General features: G+C 35.3%; 2 protein-coding genes across 2 annotated transcripts; both read left to right on the top strand.

Annotated features, from left to right (window-relative positions):
* Nucleotides 1–771: 771 nt before the first annotated feature.
* Nucleotides 772–17,329, top strand: LOC106794735 (protein ASPARTIC PROTEASE IN GUARD CELL 2-like). Its single transcript, XM_014762617.1, has 4 exons — nucleotides 772–876; nucleotides 972–1,136; nucleotides 16,533–16,722; nucleotides 16,809–17,329. The coding sequence occupies exons 1-4, from the start codon at nucleotides 772–774 to the stop codon at nucleotides 17,327–17,329; spliced, it is 981 nt and encodes a 326-aa protein (XP_014618103.1).
* A 1,496-nt stretch (nucleotides 17,330–18,825) lies between these two features.
* On the top strand, nucleotides 18,826–19,476 carry LOC106794734 (uncharacterized). The gene has a single exon (XM_014762615.1). The coding sequence runs from the start codon at nucleotides 18,826–18,828 to the stop codon at nucleotides 19,474–19,476; it is 651 nt and encodes a 216-aa protein (XP_014618101.1).
* The last annotated feature ends 222 nt before the right edge of the window (nucleotides 19,477–19,698 follow it).

The raw sequence follows: 19,698 nt of genomic DNA, 5'->3' as shown, positions 1-19,698 counted from the left end.
CGAAGAAGAGAGGAATTATCTTCAACTGGTAGGTTGCCTTCATCATCAGCGGGTTGAGCACCCTTTTTGACCCAAGAGCCATCATGCTCTTTGTGGTAACCAAAGGAGGCAATCACAGCAGCACCAATTAAAAAGGATCTCTTGATTGGAACATAAGGTTCAGAATGAAGAGGAATTTGAAAATGGCGAAGAAAGAGAGTGACAAGGTGTGGATATGGCAATGGAGCATTTAATCGCAATGCCTTATGCATGCGATATCTGACTAAGTGTGCCCAGTCAAGTTGACGCCCGATATGAAAGGCCCACATGATAACAAGATCTTCCTCAGAAACCTGGGCAAGGTTGGAAGATCGTGGAAGCAAAATATGCACAATGAGATAATGAAGGATATGACTTTCAAAAGCCAATGAACCGGCAAGAAGGCGTCCAATCATATCCGCATGGTTGGTGAAAACCAACTGGCGGGCATCATATGCAGAGAAATCAAATTTCCAATCGTCATTCAGTGTACCTTCAAATGGTACACCGTCACTGGACAATTGGGTTAAGTTATGGAAAAGGGATTGGTCAATGACCATTTTTATCCCAAAAACCTCATAAATCAAAGTGCTTTCCTGAATTTCAAGGTTACAATAAAAAGCTTTAACCAATTCAGAATAAACAGGCAATTGTAATGACATGAAAGGTATGAGACCTAAGTTCTGAAATGCTTGAATGCAATCAAAACTTTCAGCAGAAAAGAAATCCATATCTATGAACTTAGGGTCGATAATGGAACAAGATGAGAAAAGGTTTGAGTACCGTATCTGCTGTTCTTCGGAAGAAAACAATGTGGAAGAGGATAAGAAGGGTGGAATTGGTGCTGTGGATGCGCTGGTGGCTCTGGAACGATGAGGTCTTGAAGCCGAAGCGGATGTGGATAAACCCTTAAGTTTCTTTGATGATTCTGCCATATGATGGAGTTTTTGCAGATTGTAATCGGTGAAATCAAAAGAAAAATGAAAAAAAAGAAGAAGGTTGCAAGTTACGGGAGTCGATTTGATGAAGAAATGAGTAAGGTAGAAAGGTTTGAAGGTTTGGGAATGGAGGGACGTCGCAAGGAGGAAGAGGCTGCGCAGGGGTTTCTGAAAAACGTGGTATATATAGACCAAGACGCATTGTAATCGATTACAAGTACTGGTAATCGATTACAGGTGGAGGCAGCCTACTGGTAATCGATTACATGAAGACTGTAATCGATTACAGGTCAACTGTTCTAGTGTAATCGATTACAGTATTCATGTAATCGATTACCAGAACAAAAAAATAGCCTTTTCCCAAAAGAAAACTTATTTCTAAGTCTAAAAACTTATACTATCTTAAGAGTTAATTATACAAACAAGAAAAGTAAAATAAATTAAACAGAAACAAGTGTCATACTTAATCAAAACACAATCAATCAATCATAAACTTTACCTATCCAAATCACTAAGGTCTAAAAGGCCTAATTCTCTTCTTATTGAAAATAATATATCCTTTGGGAGAGGTTTTGTAAAGATATCAGCAAGCTGATTCTTTGTATCAACAAACTCTAGCAAACAATCTCCCTTTAGAACATGGTCTCTTAGAAAATGGTGCCTAATTTCTATATGTTTCGTTCTAGAATGTTGTACAGGGTTTTTGGATAGATTTATGGCACTAGTATTATCACACCTAATAGGTATGCGATCAAGAAGGATACCATAGTCAGATAATTGTTGCTTCATCCATAAAATCTGTGCACAACAACTGCCGGCAGAGATATATTCCGCTTTAGCAGTGGATAAAGCAACATTGTTTTGTTTCTTACTATGCCATGAGACAAGAGCAGATCCAATTAATTGACAAGTTCCACTTGTGCTTTTTCTATCAGTTTTAGATCCGGCAAAGTCAGAATCAGAATATCCTATTAAGTTACATGTTGAGTTCTTAGGATACTATAATCCTAAATTGATTGTACCTAATAGATATCTCATGATTCTCTTTACTGCACTCAAATGTGATTGTTTGGGGTTGGATTGAAACCTAGCACACATGCATACACTAAACATAATATCAGGTCTACTAGCAGATAAATAGAGAAGAGATCCGATCATACCTCGATATTGTTTCATGTCTATAGACTGACCAGATTCATCTTTATCTAAGTAACAGCTAGTGCTCATCGGTGTAGCCATGTGTTTTGCACTTTCCATCCCAAATATTTTGATCAATTCCTTGCAGTACTTGGCTTGGTTAATGAATATACCTCCTTGAGTTTGCTTGATTTGTAATCCCAGGAAGTAATTTAGTTCTCCCATCATTGACATTTCAAATTCACTTTGCATATCAAGGGAAAACTCCTTGCACAATGAATCATTAGTGGATCCAAAAATTATATCATCAACATATATTTGAAGCAACAAAATATTATTATACTTTCTCTTTATGAACAATGTGGTATCCACTTTTCCTCTAAAAATTCTTTTTCTAGGAGAAAATTGCTTAAATGTTCATACCACGCCCTAGGGGCTTGTTTCAAACCATAAAGAGCCTTTTGCAATTTATAAACATGATTTGGTTTATCCAGGATTTCAAAACCTGGGGGTTGTTCAACATATACTTCTTCTTGAATTAAGCCATTTAGAAAAGCACTTTTAACATCCATTTGATAGAGCTTAAAATCCATTATGGATGCATATGCTAAGAGCATTCTAATGGCTTCTAATCTTGCAACTGGAGCATATGTTTCTTCATAGTCTATTCCCTCTTCTTGATTATACCCTTTTGCTACTAACCTAGTCTTATTTCTAATAATTATGCCATGTTCATCTAATTTATTTCTAAAAACCCATTTTGTTCCTATGACAAAATTATTTTCAGGTTTTTCTACTAATTTCCACACATTGTTTCTTTCAAACTGATTTAGTTCTTCTTGCATAGCAATTATCCAATTATCATCTATTATGGCTTCATTTAAATTTTTAGGTTCAATTATAGACACAAAAGCCATGTTATTACAAAAATCTTTTAAGAGAATGTCTAGTTGTTACCCCTTTTGAGATATCACCAATAATGTTGTCGAGGGGATGATCTCTTGAGGCTTTCCATTCTCTTGGAAGTTCATTATTTGCTCTAACTCCATTATCTTGAGAATCCTCATTGCTTCCTTCATCTTTTTCTTTAGAGTCATTTCTATGAATATGTGTATCTTCTAAGGAATCTGAAATATCATCTAAAAAATCCTTCCTTGGAAGAATGGCATTAGACTCATCAAAGGAAACATGTATAGACTCTTCAATTGTCATTGTTCTTTTATTATATATTCTATAAGCTTTACTATGTAGAGAATATCCAAGAAAAATACCTTCATCTGACTTAGCATCAAATTTTCCTAAGTTATCTTTTCCATTATTCAATACAAAACATTTACAACCAATGATATGAAGATGTGAGATGTTTGGTTTTCTGCCATTGAACAATTCATATGGAGTTTTCTTTAAAATGGGTCTTATTAAAGCCCTGTTTAAAATGTAGCATGCAGTGTTAACGGCTTCAGCCCAAAAGAATTTTGGAAGAGGAGTATCATTCAATAAAGTTCTAGCAATCTCTTCCAAAGATCTATTTTTCCTTTCAACAACACCATTTTGTTGAGGGGTTCTTGGTGCAGAAAAGTTATGCTCAATCCCATGCTTACCAGAAAATAATTCAAATTCTTTATTTTCAAACTCACCCCCATGATCACTCCTAATAGATATAATCTTGAGATTTTTCTTATTTTGAATGATTTTTGCAAGTTTTCTAAATGCTTGAAATGCATCATTCTTATGAGTGATAAAAAGAGTCCATGTGTATCTAGAATAATCATCAACTATAACAAGAGCATAATAACTTCCTCCAAAACTCATGATTCTGGAAGGACCAAACAAATCCATATGTAGTAATTGTAAAGGTTGCGTAGATGAAACAATGTTTTTAGATTTGAAAGAACTCTAGTTTGTTTTCCCTTTTGACATGCATCACATAGCCTATCTTTTTCAAATCTTAGTTTTGGCAAACCAACAACTAAATCTTTTGATATTAATCTATTTAAGTGTTCCATGTTTATGTGTGCAATCCGTTTATGCCACAACCATGGATCATCATCTTTACTAAGAAAACATTGATTATTATCTAGTTTTTGACTTAAGTCTATCATGTAAACATTGTTGACTCTAAACCCTATATGCTTTATATTTGTATCATGTTCATGTTCAATGACACACTTTTGAGAATCAAATGATACCAGATAGCCTTTGTCACATAATTGACTCACACTAAGCATACTATGTTTAAGACCTTCAACAAATAGAACATTTTCAATGGAGGTTGAAGAATTTGTACCTATTTTTCCAACTCCAAGAATTCTACCTTTGTTGTTGTCACCATAAGTTACATGTCCTCTTTTCTTGGGAGAGATATGTGTGAATTTTGATGCGTCTCCCGTCATATGTTTTGCGTATCCGCTATCTATGTACCACTTTTTCCTCAAGGGTTCCTACAAAATCAAAGTTGTGACTTAGGTACCCAAACTTTATTGGATCCTATAGTGTTAGTATGAATAACAGATCCTTTTGGGACCCAAATCATTTTAATATTGTTACAATTCCTTCTAAAATAGCATGTAGATGTGCTATGCCCTTTTCTTCCACAATAAAAACAAGTAATGAAAGGGGAATTATATTTTTGTGAAGAAGAAAAGAAATTTTTATAAAATTTTTGTTGTTTTTCTGGTTTGTATCCAAGTCCTGCTTTATCAAAAATACATCTTTGATTTCCTAATATGACATCCAAGTTATTTTTGCCAATAGAAAATTTAGCAAGTGAATTTTTTAAATCTTTAATTTCTTTTACGTACTTGCTACAACATTTACATGAATCAGATATAACTTTTTCATCAAGAATAGTAGAGACATGAATTTTATCATTTGATTTGGAATTTGAAACTTCAGTTTTAAGATGATCTAATTATTTATTTAATTTTGAAATTTCATTTTCCAAATTTGAAATTGTTTTCTTAGAGGATGAAACTAACTTTGCAAGTTTAATTGATTCTTTATGCAAATCAACAAATGCATCTTGTAATTCATCAAAAGAAATGGATAAGTTGTTATTTGAAGATGTTACCTCTTCATCGCTTTCATAACTTTTTGCCATTAGACATAGATTTATCTCTTCATTCTCTTAATCCTCAGATGATTCCATATCATTGTCATTCCACGTGATGTAGGCCTTCTTCATCTTCTTTTCAATGAAATTTTTCTTTTCAGATTTCTCCATTCTTTTCTTGAAGATTGGGCAATCAACTCTCAGATGTCCAGGTTGATTACATTCAAAGCATTTTAGAGTAGAGGATGAATCTTCTATCCTTCTTTTAGGTTTAAAATTTGGTCTCTTTTGATTTCCTTTGACTCTCAAGAACTTGTTGAACCTTTTTACAAAAAGACTAATATCTTCATCATTATTCAAGTCAATTGAATCTTCTTTATCACTGTCTTCTTGGATTGCATATGAGGCTTTAAGAGTGATTCCCTTCTTTTTCTTATCAGTTTCTTCATGTTGATTTAATCTCAATAATTCCATTTCATGCTCCTGCAATTTTCCAAATAACGTAGCAAGAGACATACTAGACAAATCTTGAGATTCTGTGATGGCTGTTACCTTTGGTTGCCATTCTCTATTAAGACATCTTAAAACTTTATTTACTAGATCTTCATTTAGAAAAGTTTTTCCTAGAGATGCAAGATGATTAACTATGTGTGTGAACCTCTTTTGCATGTCTTGTATACTTTCATTTACATTCATCCTAAACAGTTCATATTCACGAGTTAATGTGTTTATCCTAGATCTTTTAACATTTGTTGTGCCTTCATGTGTTACTTGTAGGGTATCCCACATATCCTTAGCACTTTTACAATTTGAAACCCTAAAGTATTCATCTATTCCTAGGGCAGATGTAATAATATTTTTGGCCTTTAAATTATATTGTACTAATCTTCTTTCTTCCTCAATCCAATCTGCTCTAGGTTTTTCTATTGTTGCACAACCGGCCACTATAGAGGGAACATAAGGTCCTTGTTCTATGGCTTCCCAAATATTTAAATCTATTGCCCCTATAAATATTTGCATGTGGGTTTTCCAATAGTGGTAACCCACTCCATTAAAGATGGGAGGTCTATTTATAGAATTTCCCTCGGGAAACAAGTAGTTTGATGAGGCCATAATTCTTGAAGCTTCTAAACTTTATACAAGAATGAAGCTCTGATACCACTTGTTGGACAAGTGGCCTCAGATATCTTAAGAAGGGGGGGTTGAATTAAGATATCACAAACTTTTCCTAATTAAAAAATTCTATTTTTATTTTAACCCGTAACCCTAGATTCCTTAACAGTAAACTCTTAAGAAAATATGCAAGATAAACTTACTGAAAAGAAAGAATAAATAATAAGCAATTAAAGGAGTTTAAGGGAAGAGAGATTGCAAACTCAGATTTATACTGGTTCGGTCACACCCTTGTGCCTACGTCCAGTCCCCAAGCAACTTGCTTGAGAGTTCCACTATCTTGTAAAAACCTATTACAAGATCTGAACCACACAAGGACAACCCTTCGTTTGTGTTCAGATTTCTTTACAACAAGAGACCCTCGGTCTCTTAATCTCTTTTCAGAATAAAGAAGGAGAGAAGAAGAAATCTCTCTTGAAAAAGATAGATTGAACAATTTGAGCACTCAAATAATTCCTTATTGAATCACAAGTGTTTTGGCCAAGGAATTTGTAAGAGGATAAAACGATTTTGCTTTTTAAGAAGATAAGACCTTTTTGTTCTGAAAACTCTTAGCAAATCCGTGTCTCAAGTCACATATATATAGGCCTTTGATGGCCATTCAAGAACCAAATGAAAAGATGTGACTGTTGAGAATATTTTCTGAAAATCTCCTCTGGTAATCGATTACAGTATGTGTGTAATCAATTACAAGCTTTAAAATTTGAATTAAAACGTTCAATAACTGCTGGTAATCGATTACCATATATGTGTAATCGATTACACAGTGCAAATTTTGAATTCAAATTTTAATAGCTGTTGTAAATCATTTTTGGCCACCGGTAATCAATTACATCCTCTGGTAATCGATTACCAGAGAATAAATCTCTTGAAAAAGATTTTTTAACTTAAATTTCTTGGCCAAACCTTTTGCTACTTCAATTAGGAATTCCCTTCCTATTTAATATACCCTTCCTAAGACTCTAGAGATTGTCTTGATCATCCATCTTGAATATCTTTAATTTCTTTATCTTGAATAAAGCTTTGAGAAGCATGTAATCCTTTGGCATCATCAAAACATTCAGCTTGATCCTTTGTCTACAGAAGGGACATGAATGGAGAAGTGTAAGAGTGTAATGCGACAAATAATAATCAGGAAACATATTTTCATTGTTTATGAAGTGAGGTTAAAAATGTAGTGAAATGAAGTAAAAAATCAAATCATCGTTATTTTTCCCCAACACATTTCTGTTTCGAAATTGCATTTTAAAACAAAATACATGAAATTGGTAACCACCTTGAATGGAGCCTAAAGTTTTCAAATATAAAAACCAACAACCCTTGAAATTACCAAATATAATTGCTATCATATACTGACCAATTCTCAAATATGAGTGTACCAGTACTATAGATTATTCAAATCAAAGCAACATGTTGCCATATGGATTGCTCAAAGCATGTTAAATTAAAGAAAATGTGTTAGGTTATGTGTTGCAGAATAGAGTGGAAACAATACAACATGTAACTTGCTTTAAAACCTGTTACCTAGTTCACCATTTTTTTATCAGTTTAGGTATGAGTCTACTACTTTTAGTCGAGTCGAATGCATTTCTAATGCATTAAAGTGACCAGACCAAATATAGGTCTAGTTGTCGCTTAAACTGATCAAATCAATTAGTTTGATTTGAGTTTTAAAACACTATTTTGCATAGAGATCTTCAAGATTAGAGACTTGAGCAGAGGAGCCTTTGCTCTAGCTGATTGCATGTCTCCCCCTTCTCACAATTAACACTTGCTAAATTGGTTTACTATATTATAATAAGCTTAATTATGCCACGAAATAATCCACATGATGTCATTTTGTTTCTTTCTATTAAACTCATTATCTCTCTTTAAACAACACACCTAGCGAAAAATTCCTCCCTTGTTTCTCTCATGATAATGAAACACTTTGTAGCACACACTAAAATTTTAAATTTTCTTTTCCACAACAAGCTTCCCCATCCACCCACCTTCCTTTCATCTTCAACATCCACTCAAGGAACTTTCTTCCTTCAAGAAAATGAGTCTTTTTGCAAGCTTGCAAGCCTCACTCTCCTATCTTTTTTGGCACGTGAAGAGGTATAAAAGGCGGGAAGGAATGGGAAATGGTTTCATTTTTTCTTTTCTACATGCTGATAGTGGTGACTTCACTACCAAAGTTCTTGTTTTGATTTCTCTTGATGTATTTGAGAAGTGGCTAAAATTTTCTCTTTAGAAAAATAATTATTTTTCAGTTGGGAATGTCTAAATATTAAGGGTAGACTATGTCCAAGAAAATACATACTATACTTGAGTAATGTGTTGTGATTTAAAAATGAAAAAACACCTTATTTTTCCTTACATGGCTCTCAACTAGTCCAAGAAAAAGGGAAAATAAATTTGGTTTTGTGTCACTTTGGATTGTATTGATTCCTATGCCCAAAATTTAACATATAATGAAGATGAAGTGGATTAGAAGGTCACTCAAAAGGGGTTGATTGGTTGAATAGTGATACTTGATTGACTATGTATTTTTCTGCAAAAGAGAACATAGCTTCTGAAGTTTCTTCTCAAATTATATTGGTTCAACCACAACCTTTGGCTATGCTCGGTCCTTACACATGTAGGATTTCCACTAACACGAGCATAAACTATGGTATTCTTTTTTCCGAAGTCTCCACAGGCTCCTACAACCGGTATTCTCCAAACTTTTGCAAATTCCCCCAAATATTATTTCAAAAGGTTTCTCCAAGCTTCACCCTAAAATTCTTTAAGCCTCTGCAAGATCTGCCCAAGTATTATTTCAAAAAGTCTTTTTGGACCTTAAACCCAAAGTAACAACAACTATTTGACTCATACAACACTTTATTGTGCTCTCTCAACCTTTAGAAGCAATAATCCCCTAATTGTTCTTTTACAGTTACCTATCCTAAAAGGGTTTTGCTTAAAGACAGGTGACCTATTACACCTTTCAAAAATCACTCATTAGTAAGGCTCCACTAAAGAGATGTTTATAGAAACTCTATGGCTAAGTGGATTTGGCTCTAAAGTCCTATAAAGACTGGGCTAACTAAGACTAAATTGAAAGCAAAATGATATATATGTATATGTACAACTCGACTTCTTGATCTTACCCTTTTTATCCTAATTTTCTTCTTAGTAATGGGCTTCAACAAATTTTCCTTCATATAGAGCTTGTAGATGGCTATTGTTGGATTCTTGAGAGGTTTAAAGGTCAAGAATTTGCAATTGATTGAAAAACTTGTCTTGGCCCATCCGAATTGAACTCGTGGTGGGCCAGGTTGACACACCTAACCCACCTACAAAATAGACTCTTAGTATTTTTTTAATATTGTTTTAAGACCTCAAAGTTCTAGACTTTAATTTTGTTTATTTAGTGTCATGTTTTAGACTATTTTATTCTAGACTATTATGTAAACATGAAATTTTTTCCATTTTTCTAAATTTTTGTTATTATAGTTCTAGCTTGTTGTAGGTGTGATGTGTGGATAGTGAAAGATTTAATTTAAATAATATTTTCCTAATTTATCCAAAATTTAATTTTCTAAAAAATGATTTTCTGTTGAATTTTATTTTTTTAAAAGGTTTTTTTTTTTAATTTTAAGTGGGTTGGTGGACCAACCTGTTTAACCCTCTGATGTGTCATCATTTTCTCCTATTTCTTAACCCTTTTTGTCACCATTTTAATTACTGATTAGCCTTAATTGTCAAATTAATTATGTAGTTTTATCATTTGGGCCTATTGGACTAATTTTATGTTTTTAATTTAATTTCAAGAGAATTATAAGCAATTGGACTTAAATCCAGAATTGGGCTTGGACTTGATGAGTGCAGACTATTTTATTCTACCAAATCTTATCTTATCTAAATTTTATCTCATCTAGATATTATTTCATCTAGATTTTATCTTATCATATCTAGATTTTATCTCATCTAGATATTATTTCATCTAGATCTTATCTTATCTAGATATTATTTCATCTAGATTTTGTCTTATCTTATCTTATCTAGATTTTATTTTATTTATGGGCTTGGACTTAAAACAGATTTGTAAGCTTCGGGGCTGAGAACTATATAACAGCACCAAGGTTCTAGTTTTAGGCTCTCCTCTCTCTCTCCTTTTTCGTTTTTAGTTTTAGGCTTCTCTTCTTCTTTTTTTAGACACTTTTTCGTTTTGGAGAGAGAGAATAAATTTAAGTTTTGTGATTCGAGTTTTTACTATTCATGTAGCAATAAAATTTCGTTTGCTACTTCAATCTGTAATTTCATTCTCTACGGATTAATGGAAGGCTAAGTCTCCAACGTTGTTTTCTCTTGAGGATCAAGCACAACTTTCTTTGATGTTCTATTATTACTATTAAATTATGATCAGTTTCTCCTCTTCACCAATTATTCTATAATTGTTGCTATTGATCCATGCATGCTTAGTGCTTGATTAATTGTCTCTGCGCTTAATTCACGTTCATGCTTAATGATCGTTCATGATTAATTGGTGTATGTGTTTCTTAATCACATAATGAATGCCTTATCTTAAATTTCGCTTAGTAATTTAATTTAGGGTTGGATTAAGTGGTTGAATTGATAAAGGATAATTTCTCACCCATGGTGGGTCAAGCCGGACCAATTTTCCAAGACTCAATTGTAAGTGAGTTGGGTTGGGTCTGCCCATTTATAGGTGGGTCGAGGTGGGCCGACCGACCTGTTTTGATTTCTACTTTATCCAGCTTAGTCATGAGTTTGTTACATCAGAGAAGTGATTCTTCTACTGGTAATGATTAAGAACACTTCTTTTGTCTTCTCTTTTCCTTGCTTTGATTAGGACTTGTAGATGATAACAAGCTCTCTTTTCTAGCATCAGTCGTGTCTTCTGATATGCAGGCCTCAATACATTGTTGCATGGTATCTTACTTTTGATGCAATCCTACTCCGCAAGGGCATTGGATAGAAGACTCCAAGTAGATTGGGCTAGAGATCCAAGGGAAGGCCCTAGGGTTCTCATGAGCCTTAGAATAGATTTCGAGCCCATGGGCTAAGTATGAGCCCGCTTATCTTTGTAAATATTAGAATAGGTTTTTCCTTCTTTTGGGCCTTGTATTTTGACCATTCTAGTAGTATAGGGTTTTAGCCTTGTATTTCAGGGCATTTTGAGTAGTCTTTGTAGTAGAGACTTTTTTTTGTATTTTCATGTATTTTGTCAAGGAGGTGAGCTTAGTTTTTAGATGGGTGTGTGTAGCTAAGCTCTAGCTTCTCAAGGAAGCTTCTTAAGGAGGTGAGCTTAGTTTTTAGATGGGTGTGTATAGCTAAGCTCTAGCTTCTCAAGGAAGTTTTCTCAAAGAAGCTTCTCAAGGAAGTTTTCTTAAGAAAGCTTCTCAAGGAAGCTACCTAGTCTATAAATAGAAGCATGTGTAACACTTGTTGTAACTTTGATGAATGAGAGTCTTGTGAGACACAACTCAAAGTTCAACTTCTCTCCCTTTTTCTTCCTTCAATTTCGTGCTCCCCCCTCTCTCTTTCTCTCCCTCTTTCTTTTCCTCCATTGAAGCATCCTTCCAAGCTTCTTATCCAAGGCTCATCTTGGTGGTGAAGCTCCTTCTTCCATGGTGGAAAATCACCATTAAAGGACCTCATTGAAGCTCAAAGATCCAGCCTCCATAGAAGCTCCACAAGCAAGCTTCCATCAAGACTTGCTACAGGGTCTTTATACCATGCTCAAGGCAATCAATATACAATGCTTAAAGAAACAAATCGCTGGTGCTGGCAGCTTGGACATACAAACTTGTAAAAATTACTGAGAATTGGTTACTTCGAATTTTGAGCTGAAATTTTTACTGAATTTTCTAGACATCTGGAAAAAAGTTATAAAAAAAGAAACAAGTGATTTGGATAAAAGGAAAAAAATACGAAAAATCACACAAGTTGGCAAGAAAATCAGTATCCAGAACAAAAAAAGGTGAAAGGGAAGTGTGCTTGTTGTTTTGGCTCAAAATTTATTCTATAAATGGAAATTTGAATTGAAAATTAGTGGGAAGACAAGTGCCAAAGCTAGAGGTTTGTTGAGTCTTTTTTTCAGTTTTTTTACTCTACTCTAGAGCCATTCTAAGTTTCTCTTTGAGTCCTAGCTTGCTTCTATGTCCTTTTAATTGCTTTAATTATTGAATAATCCTTGAAAAATTGTCTTGTTAAAACTCCATTGGTTTAGCTTTCATTTCATTTTTTTTGGTCTTTGGTTATTACTTGTCTCTTTGTTTCCTTGTTTGTGGGTTGCCATATAGGGAATTGGAAGGAGGATTGGTGCCATCCCTTGAAGAATTTGAGTCCAGAAGCAAGGGGCCAATCACCTTAAGAGCTATTGGACTAAGAAGCACTCCAAATTGAGTGAATCACCAAAGAGAGAGCAACCACCAAAATTGAGGACCGTTTTGTAATTTTGTAATTTGCAATTTACTTACCTTCATTGCTTTCAAGTTTTGTAACAAAAAGGCCTTTCATTGGAAGTGTGTTGGGAGCCTCCAATAGGTTACCAAACTTCCATTTGTGTGTAATAATTTTAGGCAATTTTTCCTTAGGATAGTGAGTGTTTTGTTGGGAACCTTGAATGTGGTCATCCAAACACTCTTAGGATTCACCTAGTTTACATTTCTTGCTTACTTTCATAGCTTATTTCCTTTACCTTCCATTGTCAAACCGCCTAGATAGCTTTCCTTTTACCAATTAGTTTTTTACCTTATCTTTCACACCTCTTTTAGTGTTTATTTGGCTAGTTTCAACCATAGTTTCTTTTACCTTTTGTTTTCAAACCTCCAACAAGAAAGAACCACAACTTAGGAACCAACATGAGTCATCATTCATCTAGTGTTAATGGCAAGGGTACTAGTCATAAAGACCCTTTATCTAGAATCTTAGATGAGTTGAGTTCCCTCAAGTTATGGAAGCTTGCTTGTGGGGCTTCTATGGAGGCTGGATCTTTGAGCTTCAATGAGGTCCTTTAATGGTGATTTTCCACCATGGAGATGCAGCGGAAGACAAAGGAGAAGAGGTGAGAGGCGGCGCCATCCACTAGGGAATAAGCCATGGAAGAAGGAGCTTCACCACCAAGATGAGCCTTGGATAAGAAGCTTGGAAGGATGCTTCAATGGAGGAAAAGAAAGAGGGAGAGAAAGAGAGAGGGGGGAGCACGAAATTGAAGGAAAAAAAGGGGAGAGAAGTTGAACTTTGAGTTGTGTCTCACAAGACTCTCATTCATCAAAGTTACAACAAGTGTTACACATGCTTCTATTTATAGACTAGGTAGCTTCCTTGAGAAGCTTTCTTAAGAAAACTTCCTTGAGAAGCTTCTTTGAGAAAACTTCCTTGAGAAGCTAGAGCTTAGCTATACACACCCATCTAAAAACTAAGTTCACCTCCTTGAGAAGCTTCCTTGAGAAGCTAGAGCTTAGCTACACACACCCATCTAAAAACTAAGCTCACCTCCTTGACAAAATACATGAAAATACAAAAAAAAGTCCCTACTACAAAGACTACTCAAAATTCCCTGAAATACAAAGCTAAAACCCTATACTACTAGAATGGTCAAAATACAAGGCCCAAAAGAAGGAAAAACCTATTCTAATATTTACAAAGATAAGCAGACTCATACTTAGCCCATGGGCTCGAAATCTATCCTAAGGCTCATGAGAGCCCTAGGGCCTTCCCTTGGATCTCTAGCCCAATCTACTTGGAGTCTTCTATCCAATGCCCTTGCGGGGTAGGATTGCATCAACTTTATTGCTTCTAGTGTGTGCTTCTAGTTAGTGTAGACATATTTGTCTTCACTCCCATCTTCTATAATGTATCTTCTGATGATCCTTTAGCCATGCATAGGTTCTAATATATACCTCCAAAATCATGTTTTCAATCATATATACAACTTATAATATTCGTACTTTCATATAAAAAAGCATGATTGCCATTTTGCTTCTACTGTCCTGCTTTTGAAATTGGATAGATCGCAAGGTTATAAAACCTTCATTGTTGACCAATATACTTTCACACTGTCTCCATGCTTCTGAATTAAGTTTTGTATTTTAAAGCAATCAAGGCAAACCAAAAGTAGTACAAGTCTAAAGAACTTAGAATTTACTACTTAAATTCATTGTCATTAAAACACTTGATTCAGAAAATGTAGTGTTTCAATGAAAAATAAATTGAAATTTTACTTTGTCTATCTCTTAATCAATTTTGGTGTTAAAAAAAGAGAAGGGGATATATATTTTTTTTAATTTGGCTTTGTTTTGATCCCCAAGCTTACAAGAAGTTAAATGGTAACCAAATGGAAATTTAGCTTTGATTTCTTGTCTCAAGTGTTGGTTTTGGTTGAAGAAAAGGAATATAAGTTATAAGTTTTTATTTTATTATAGCATAGATTTAAATTTCATAGCAATGAAATGAAATTCATCCAAGGTGTTAGAAAACTTTTTTTTGAAATTAACCAATCAAGCAAGCTTTCTATAAGTGCTAAAAATTGAAAGATTGATGTTTTTGGTCCTAAGGTCAGCCTCAAAGAATAAAAGGGGAATTTTATGCACTAAAATGTTATAATGCTTTAAGTTAAAATAAAAAAAAAAAATAGTAGAAGAAGAAATTGTGTGATTAAATTTGATTCCATTAAGAACAAATAGAAAATAGGACTAGTATAGGTGAAAAGGTAATATATTTAACGAATGGAAACATAAGTCATTACAATAAGGTTTGGTTAAGAAACCACCAAATATAAGGTCTCCTCTACCCAGCATAAGGGTGTCAATTTGTACCGTAAATAAGGATCCCCGCAAGGACTGCCCTATTTGGGGCCCCACAGATGGGGATTTTTTCCCACGGGGATGGGGATAAATATTTCCCTGCGGGCATTGCGGGGATGGGGATGGGAATCATTCCCCCCACCCTGTGGGTCCTCAGTCTAAGGAAATTACAAAATTACCCTTATATTTAAAGAAATTCTAACAAGTAACAACTCGGTCCCCTCAAAACTCAAACCCTCAAATAACTCATTCACTTTACTTCTCGCCCTAGACCGCTCTGCGTTGCTCACTTCTCCCAGACTGCACCTTCACCACCTAGTCCTGTCACCACTCACCGCCAGTCACATTGAAGTGTAAGTGTTGGCTACTTTCTTCCTGTCAATGGATTTGTTTACTACACATCTCCTTCATTTCTTTTTTCCCCATGGCTTTGCTTGACCATTTCGGAATTACATTTTACATTTGAAAGTTTTAATCTTCTATTTTCTTTGGCTAGGTGGTTGCTCAGATTTTAGTTTTCAGTACCCATGTTTGTTTTCATGTTTTGATTATTTGGGTTTTCTTTATTTCTTTGAAAGATAATTTTTTTGTGAATTAATGGTCATGGATGATATTACAAGTTATGCCCATCCTCCATCATTGACAATATATAATTTGGGACTCAGTTATTTCCCTATTTGTTTCTTCTTGTCTTTTTTTGTCGTAAATTGTTACTTGCAACAAAATGATGAGTGTGGTACACTGGCAACAAAAGTTTGTGTTTAATTTCTCATTCTATTTTCTTAGCACTTATAATGGGTTTATTAGTTATTCATCAAATATTCATTGTAACAAGTAACTATATTTGACCATTACATGACTCTGAAACAAAATGGTCTAAAATACTCAACTATTCAAAAAATTGCAAGAGACTTTTTAGATTTTCCTATCTCAATAGTTGCTTCAGAGTTAGCCTACAATGCTGGTGGTTGTGTTTCGAGTTCACACTATAGTAAGTTGAATTCAAACACTTTGGAGGCTTTGATGTGTACCCAAAACTGGTTATTGACTTGCAACATTGGAGGGTTGCTGACTTGCTAGTTGTTGAATTTGAGGACTTGAGACTTATTGGTTGTTCAAAATACACTACTGGAAAATATTGATTCTACTATGCACATTCTAAGATGATTATTAATTAGGAGTAATATTTTTTGTTTTTACGTCACGCATTCTAAGACGGTCGTACAGAACCATCTTAGAATGTTAGTCCATGACATTTTTGTAAATATGGAAAACTTAAACGAAGACGGGTTTGGCTGAAGGACCATCTTTGTTTAAGTTACCCTAATTATTAACTCTGTAGTTGGCTCACTCTCGCGGTCAGTCCTCAAACACATTGTGCGGGCATTCAAATCGAGCTGGGTGCACTTGTTGTAGTTCGTCTTCTCCACTGCCGTCGTTTCGGTTTCTCAAAAGCATTTCGCACGCGAGGGATATGAGTCATTCAAGGTTTATGACAGCGACAAGCACGTTAGTGAACTCAATGCCGAGCAAGAGGAAGAATTTCTCGTGCTTGTGGTGCTGTTGGGGATCTATGACGCGTGCTTGGCAATGCTGAACCTGCGATGTCTCGCGATTGTGTTCGATTTGGACGAGACGCTCATCGTGGCGAACACGATGAAGTCATTTGAGGATAGGATTGAGGCCTTGAAGGGGTGGCTTTTTCGTGGGTCCCACTCGTCCCCAACCCCTTCTTCCCCAGCTTCAACTACGTTGGCCTTTCGGGTCTCGGGGTTGGAGGCACGCAGCTTAACATATCAGAAGATCTTTATCGTGTGACAGATTTAGGCGATGAAGGGGCCGTGATGGACACTGGAATCACCGTCACGAGACTTCCGACGGTGGCTTACGGTGCCTTCCGGGACGCCTTTGTGGCGCAGACAACCAACCTGCCCCGGGCACCAGGAGTGTCCATTTTCAACACGTGCTATGATTTGAACGGGTTTGTGACGGTTCGGGTGCCCACAGTGTTGTTTTATTTCTCGGGCGGGCAGATCTTGACCATCCTGACTCAAAATTTCTTAATTCCGGCGGATGATGTGGGAACTTTCTATTTTGCATTCGCTGCTTCTCCTTCTGCCCTTTCCATAATAGGGAATATTCAGCAGGAAGGGATCCAGATTTCGGTTGATGGAGCCAATGGTTTTCTCGGATTTGGACGCAATGTCTGTTAGTCATCTCAATTTTCAATTTTGTTAGTCTTAGCATCTTCATAATTAAATTTACATTTACTCCTATCCCAAATAACTCATCTATTTGACTGCTAATTATCCTAGTTTGTTTATGAGCTTGCCTTCAATTTAATTGCTGAAAGTAACGTGTTCAAGCAATTCTTGCAACACACAGGTTTTATTTGTACTTTTTCTATATTTTAATTTTGAATAATGTTTCTCAAACACCCATATAATATGAAAGAGTTTATGATCTAATAGGAATAGGAAGAAAGATAAAAAGGTGCATCGCGAGGAGAATCTAACGTTCTCGCCGTAGTAACACAACGTGGTCAAAAGGGGGTGGCTTTTGCCCTGCGGATAAAGTTATTTTCCCATTATTGTTATTTGGATTTATAAGGTTTCTGAGTATTTTTCCTTATGTTTTTGCTTCATTAGATGGATTGGCAAGGGCAAAAGGTAACAGACCAGTTAATGTAGCTAATAATTGTTGCATTTGTTGTGATTGCATTTGCAACATTGGATCCTCATATATATTGGTGGTGTGGTCTTCGTTCAGATGGCTCAGATTTAACATTTCCATGGTTTTTGGTATTTGGAGAATTTTTTAGTTTTTTTATTGCTATGTGATAATCGAGTATATACTTATAACAATCTTGCGTATCTGATATCTCATAATGATATTTTGCTTATTAACTATTCTATCACGAATTAGGCATTTTGCGGTATGGTTTATTGTTAGAACAAATCAGGCAATGGGTGAAAGTTTGAAAAAGAAAAAAAAAAGCTTCAAGTCCCACATCGCTTAAAGTAAACACTTGAATAGTGTTTCACTCCCTATATATAGAGAGCCTCTTTCTTCATTTTTTCTTGTCCCAGTTGAGAAGCATTTTCTCAACTTTTCTTTCTCCCTCCCATATTTTAGCCGATGCATTTCCGACAAACTTCTCCCTCTTTCTTTCTGTCGCACTAAATTTTCGGTTGGCTATTAAAGTGACTTTTCAAGTCATATTAACAGTTGGCTATTAGAGTGAATTTTCAAGTCATATTTTTCAGTTGGCTATTAGAGTGACTTTTCAAGTCATATTTTCGGTTAGCTGTTAGAGTGACTTTTCAAGTCATATTTTCGGGTGGCTTTAGAGTGACTTTTCAAGTTATACAAGAGGGTGTAATTCTAGAAAGGTTCCCTCAATGCAGTGGGAATCTTGTACAGTAATCTGGGCTATTTTATCTTGGGGACTTCGTGGTTGATAGTCTGCTTGCACAATTTTTGGCAATGCCACGAAACATCTTAAAGAAAGCAACATTTTCCGCGACTCAGCCAGTAATTTTTTCAGTTTTCCATAAATTATTTTTACAACAATTTTAAGACGGGTTTGGGTTTTGTCATGGCTACCGTAGATATTACTGGCTCGAACAACAATGACCTCAACAAACCTTTTAGGTTTGAAGGGTATCATTTCAAACGTTGGCAACAAAAGATTATGTTTTCTTTAACTATGAGGAAAGTTGCCTATGTTTTGAACACTGATATTCCAGTGGTACCTAAAGATGTTGAGAAGGAAGTGAAGGATAAAATGACTATGGAATTAGCTCTCTGGAATGAAAATAATTATCTATGCAAGAATTTCATTCTGAATGGGTTAGCTGATGATCTCTATGATTATTATAGCCCATATAAGTCTGCCAAATTAGTTTGGCTGGTTCTAGAAAAGAATTATGATACTGAGGAAGTTGGAACTAAAAAGTATGTTGTTAGCCACTACCTCAAGTATCAAACGACTGATGATAAATCAGTAGAGTCTCAATCCTATGAGATACAGAAAATTGCTCATGATATCATATCAGAGGGTATGGCTTTGGATGAGCAATTTCAGGTTGTTGTCATCATAGACAAGCTGCTTCTTGGCTGGAAGGATTTCAAAAACCTTCTCAGACACAAGACCAAAATATTCTCTTTGGAGTCTCTGATCACATGTCTGCGCATTGAGGAAGAGGCACGCAGACAGGATCAGAAAGATGAAGTGTTGGCTGTGTCTCACAACAACACTAAAAGGAAGAACATAGCTGCTCCCCAGGCTAACATGACTCAAGAGCCATACATAGTTGTGATACCTGAGATCAATATGATTGGAGGATCAGATGAATGATGGATAGACACTGGCGCCTCCCGCTATGTCTGATATGATCGTGTTATGTTTAAAACATACACGAATGTTGAAAATAAGAAAGTGTTGCTGGGTGATTCCCACACCACTACTGCTGCTGGAACTGGAGATGTTGAACTGAAGTTTACCTCTGGAAAGACTTTGATCCACAAAGATGTGATGCATACTCCAGAGATGAGAAAGAATTTGGTTTTTGGTTTTCTT

This window comes from Glycine max, chromosome 10 (assembly GCF_000004515.6).
Source record: "Glycine max cultivar Williams 82 chromosome 10, Glycine_max_v4.0, whole genome shotgun sequence".
Classification (NCBI taxonomy): Eukaryota; Viridiplantae; Streptophyta; class Magnoliopsida; order Fabales; family Fabaceae; genus Glycine; species Glycine max.
The sequence above is the reverse complement of the archived record's forward strand: the minus strand, read 5'-3'. Positions and strand labels throughout refer to the sequence as shown.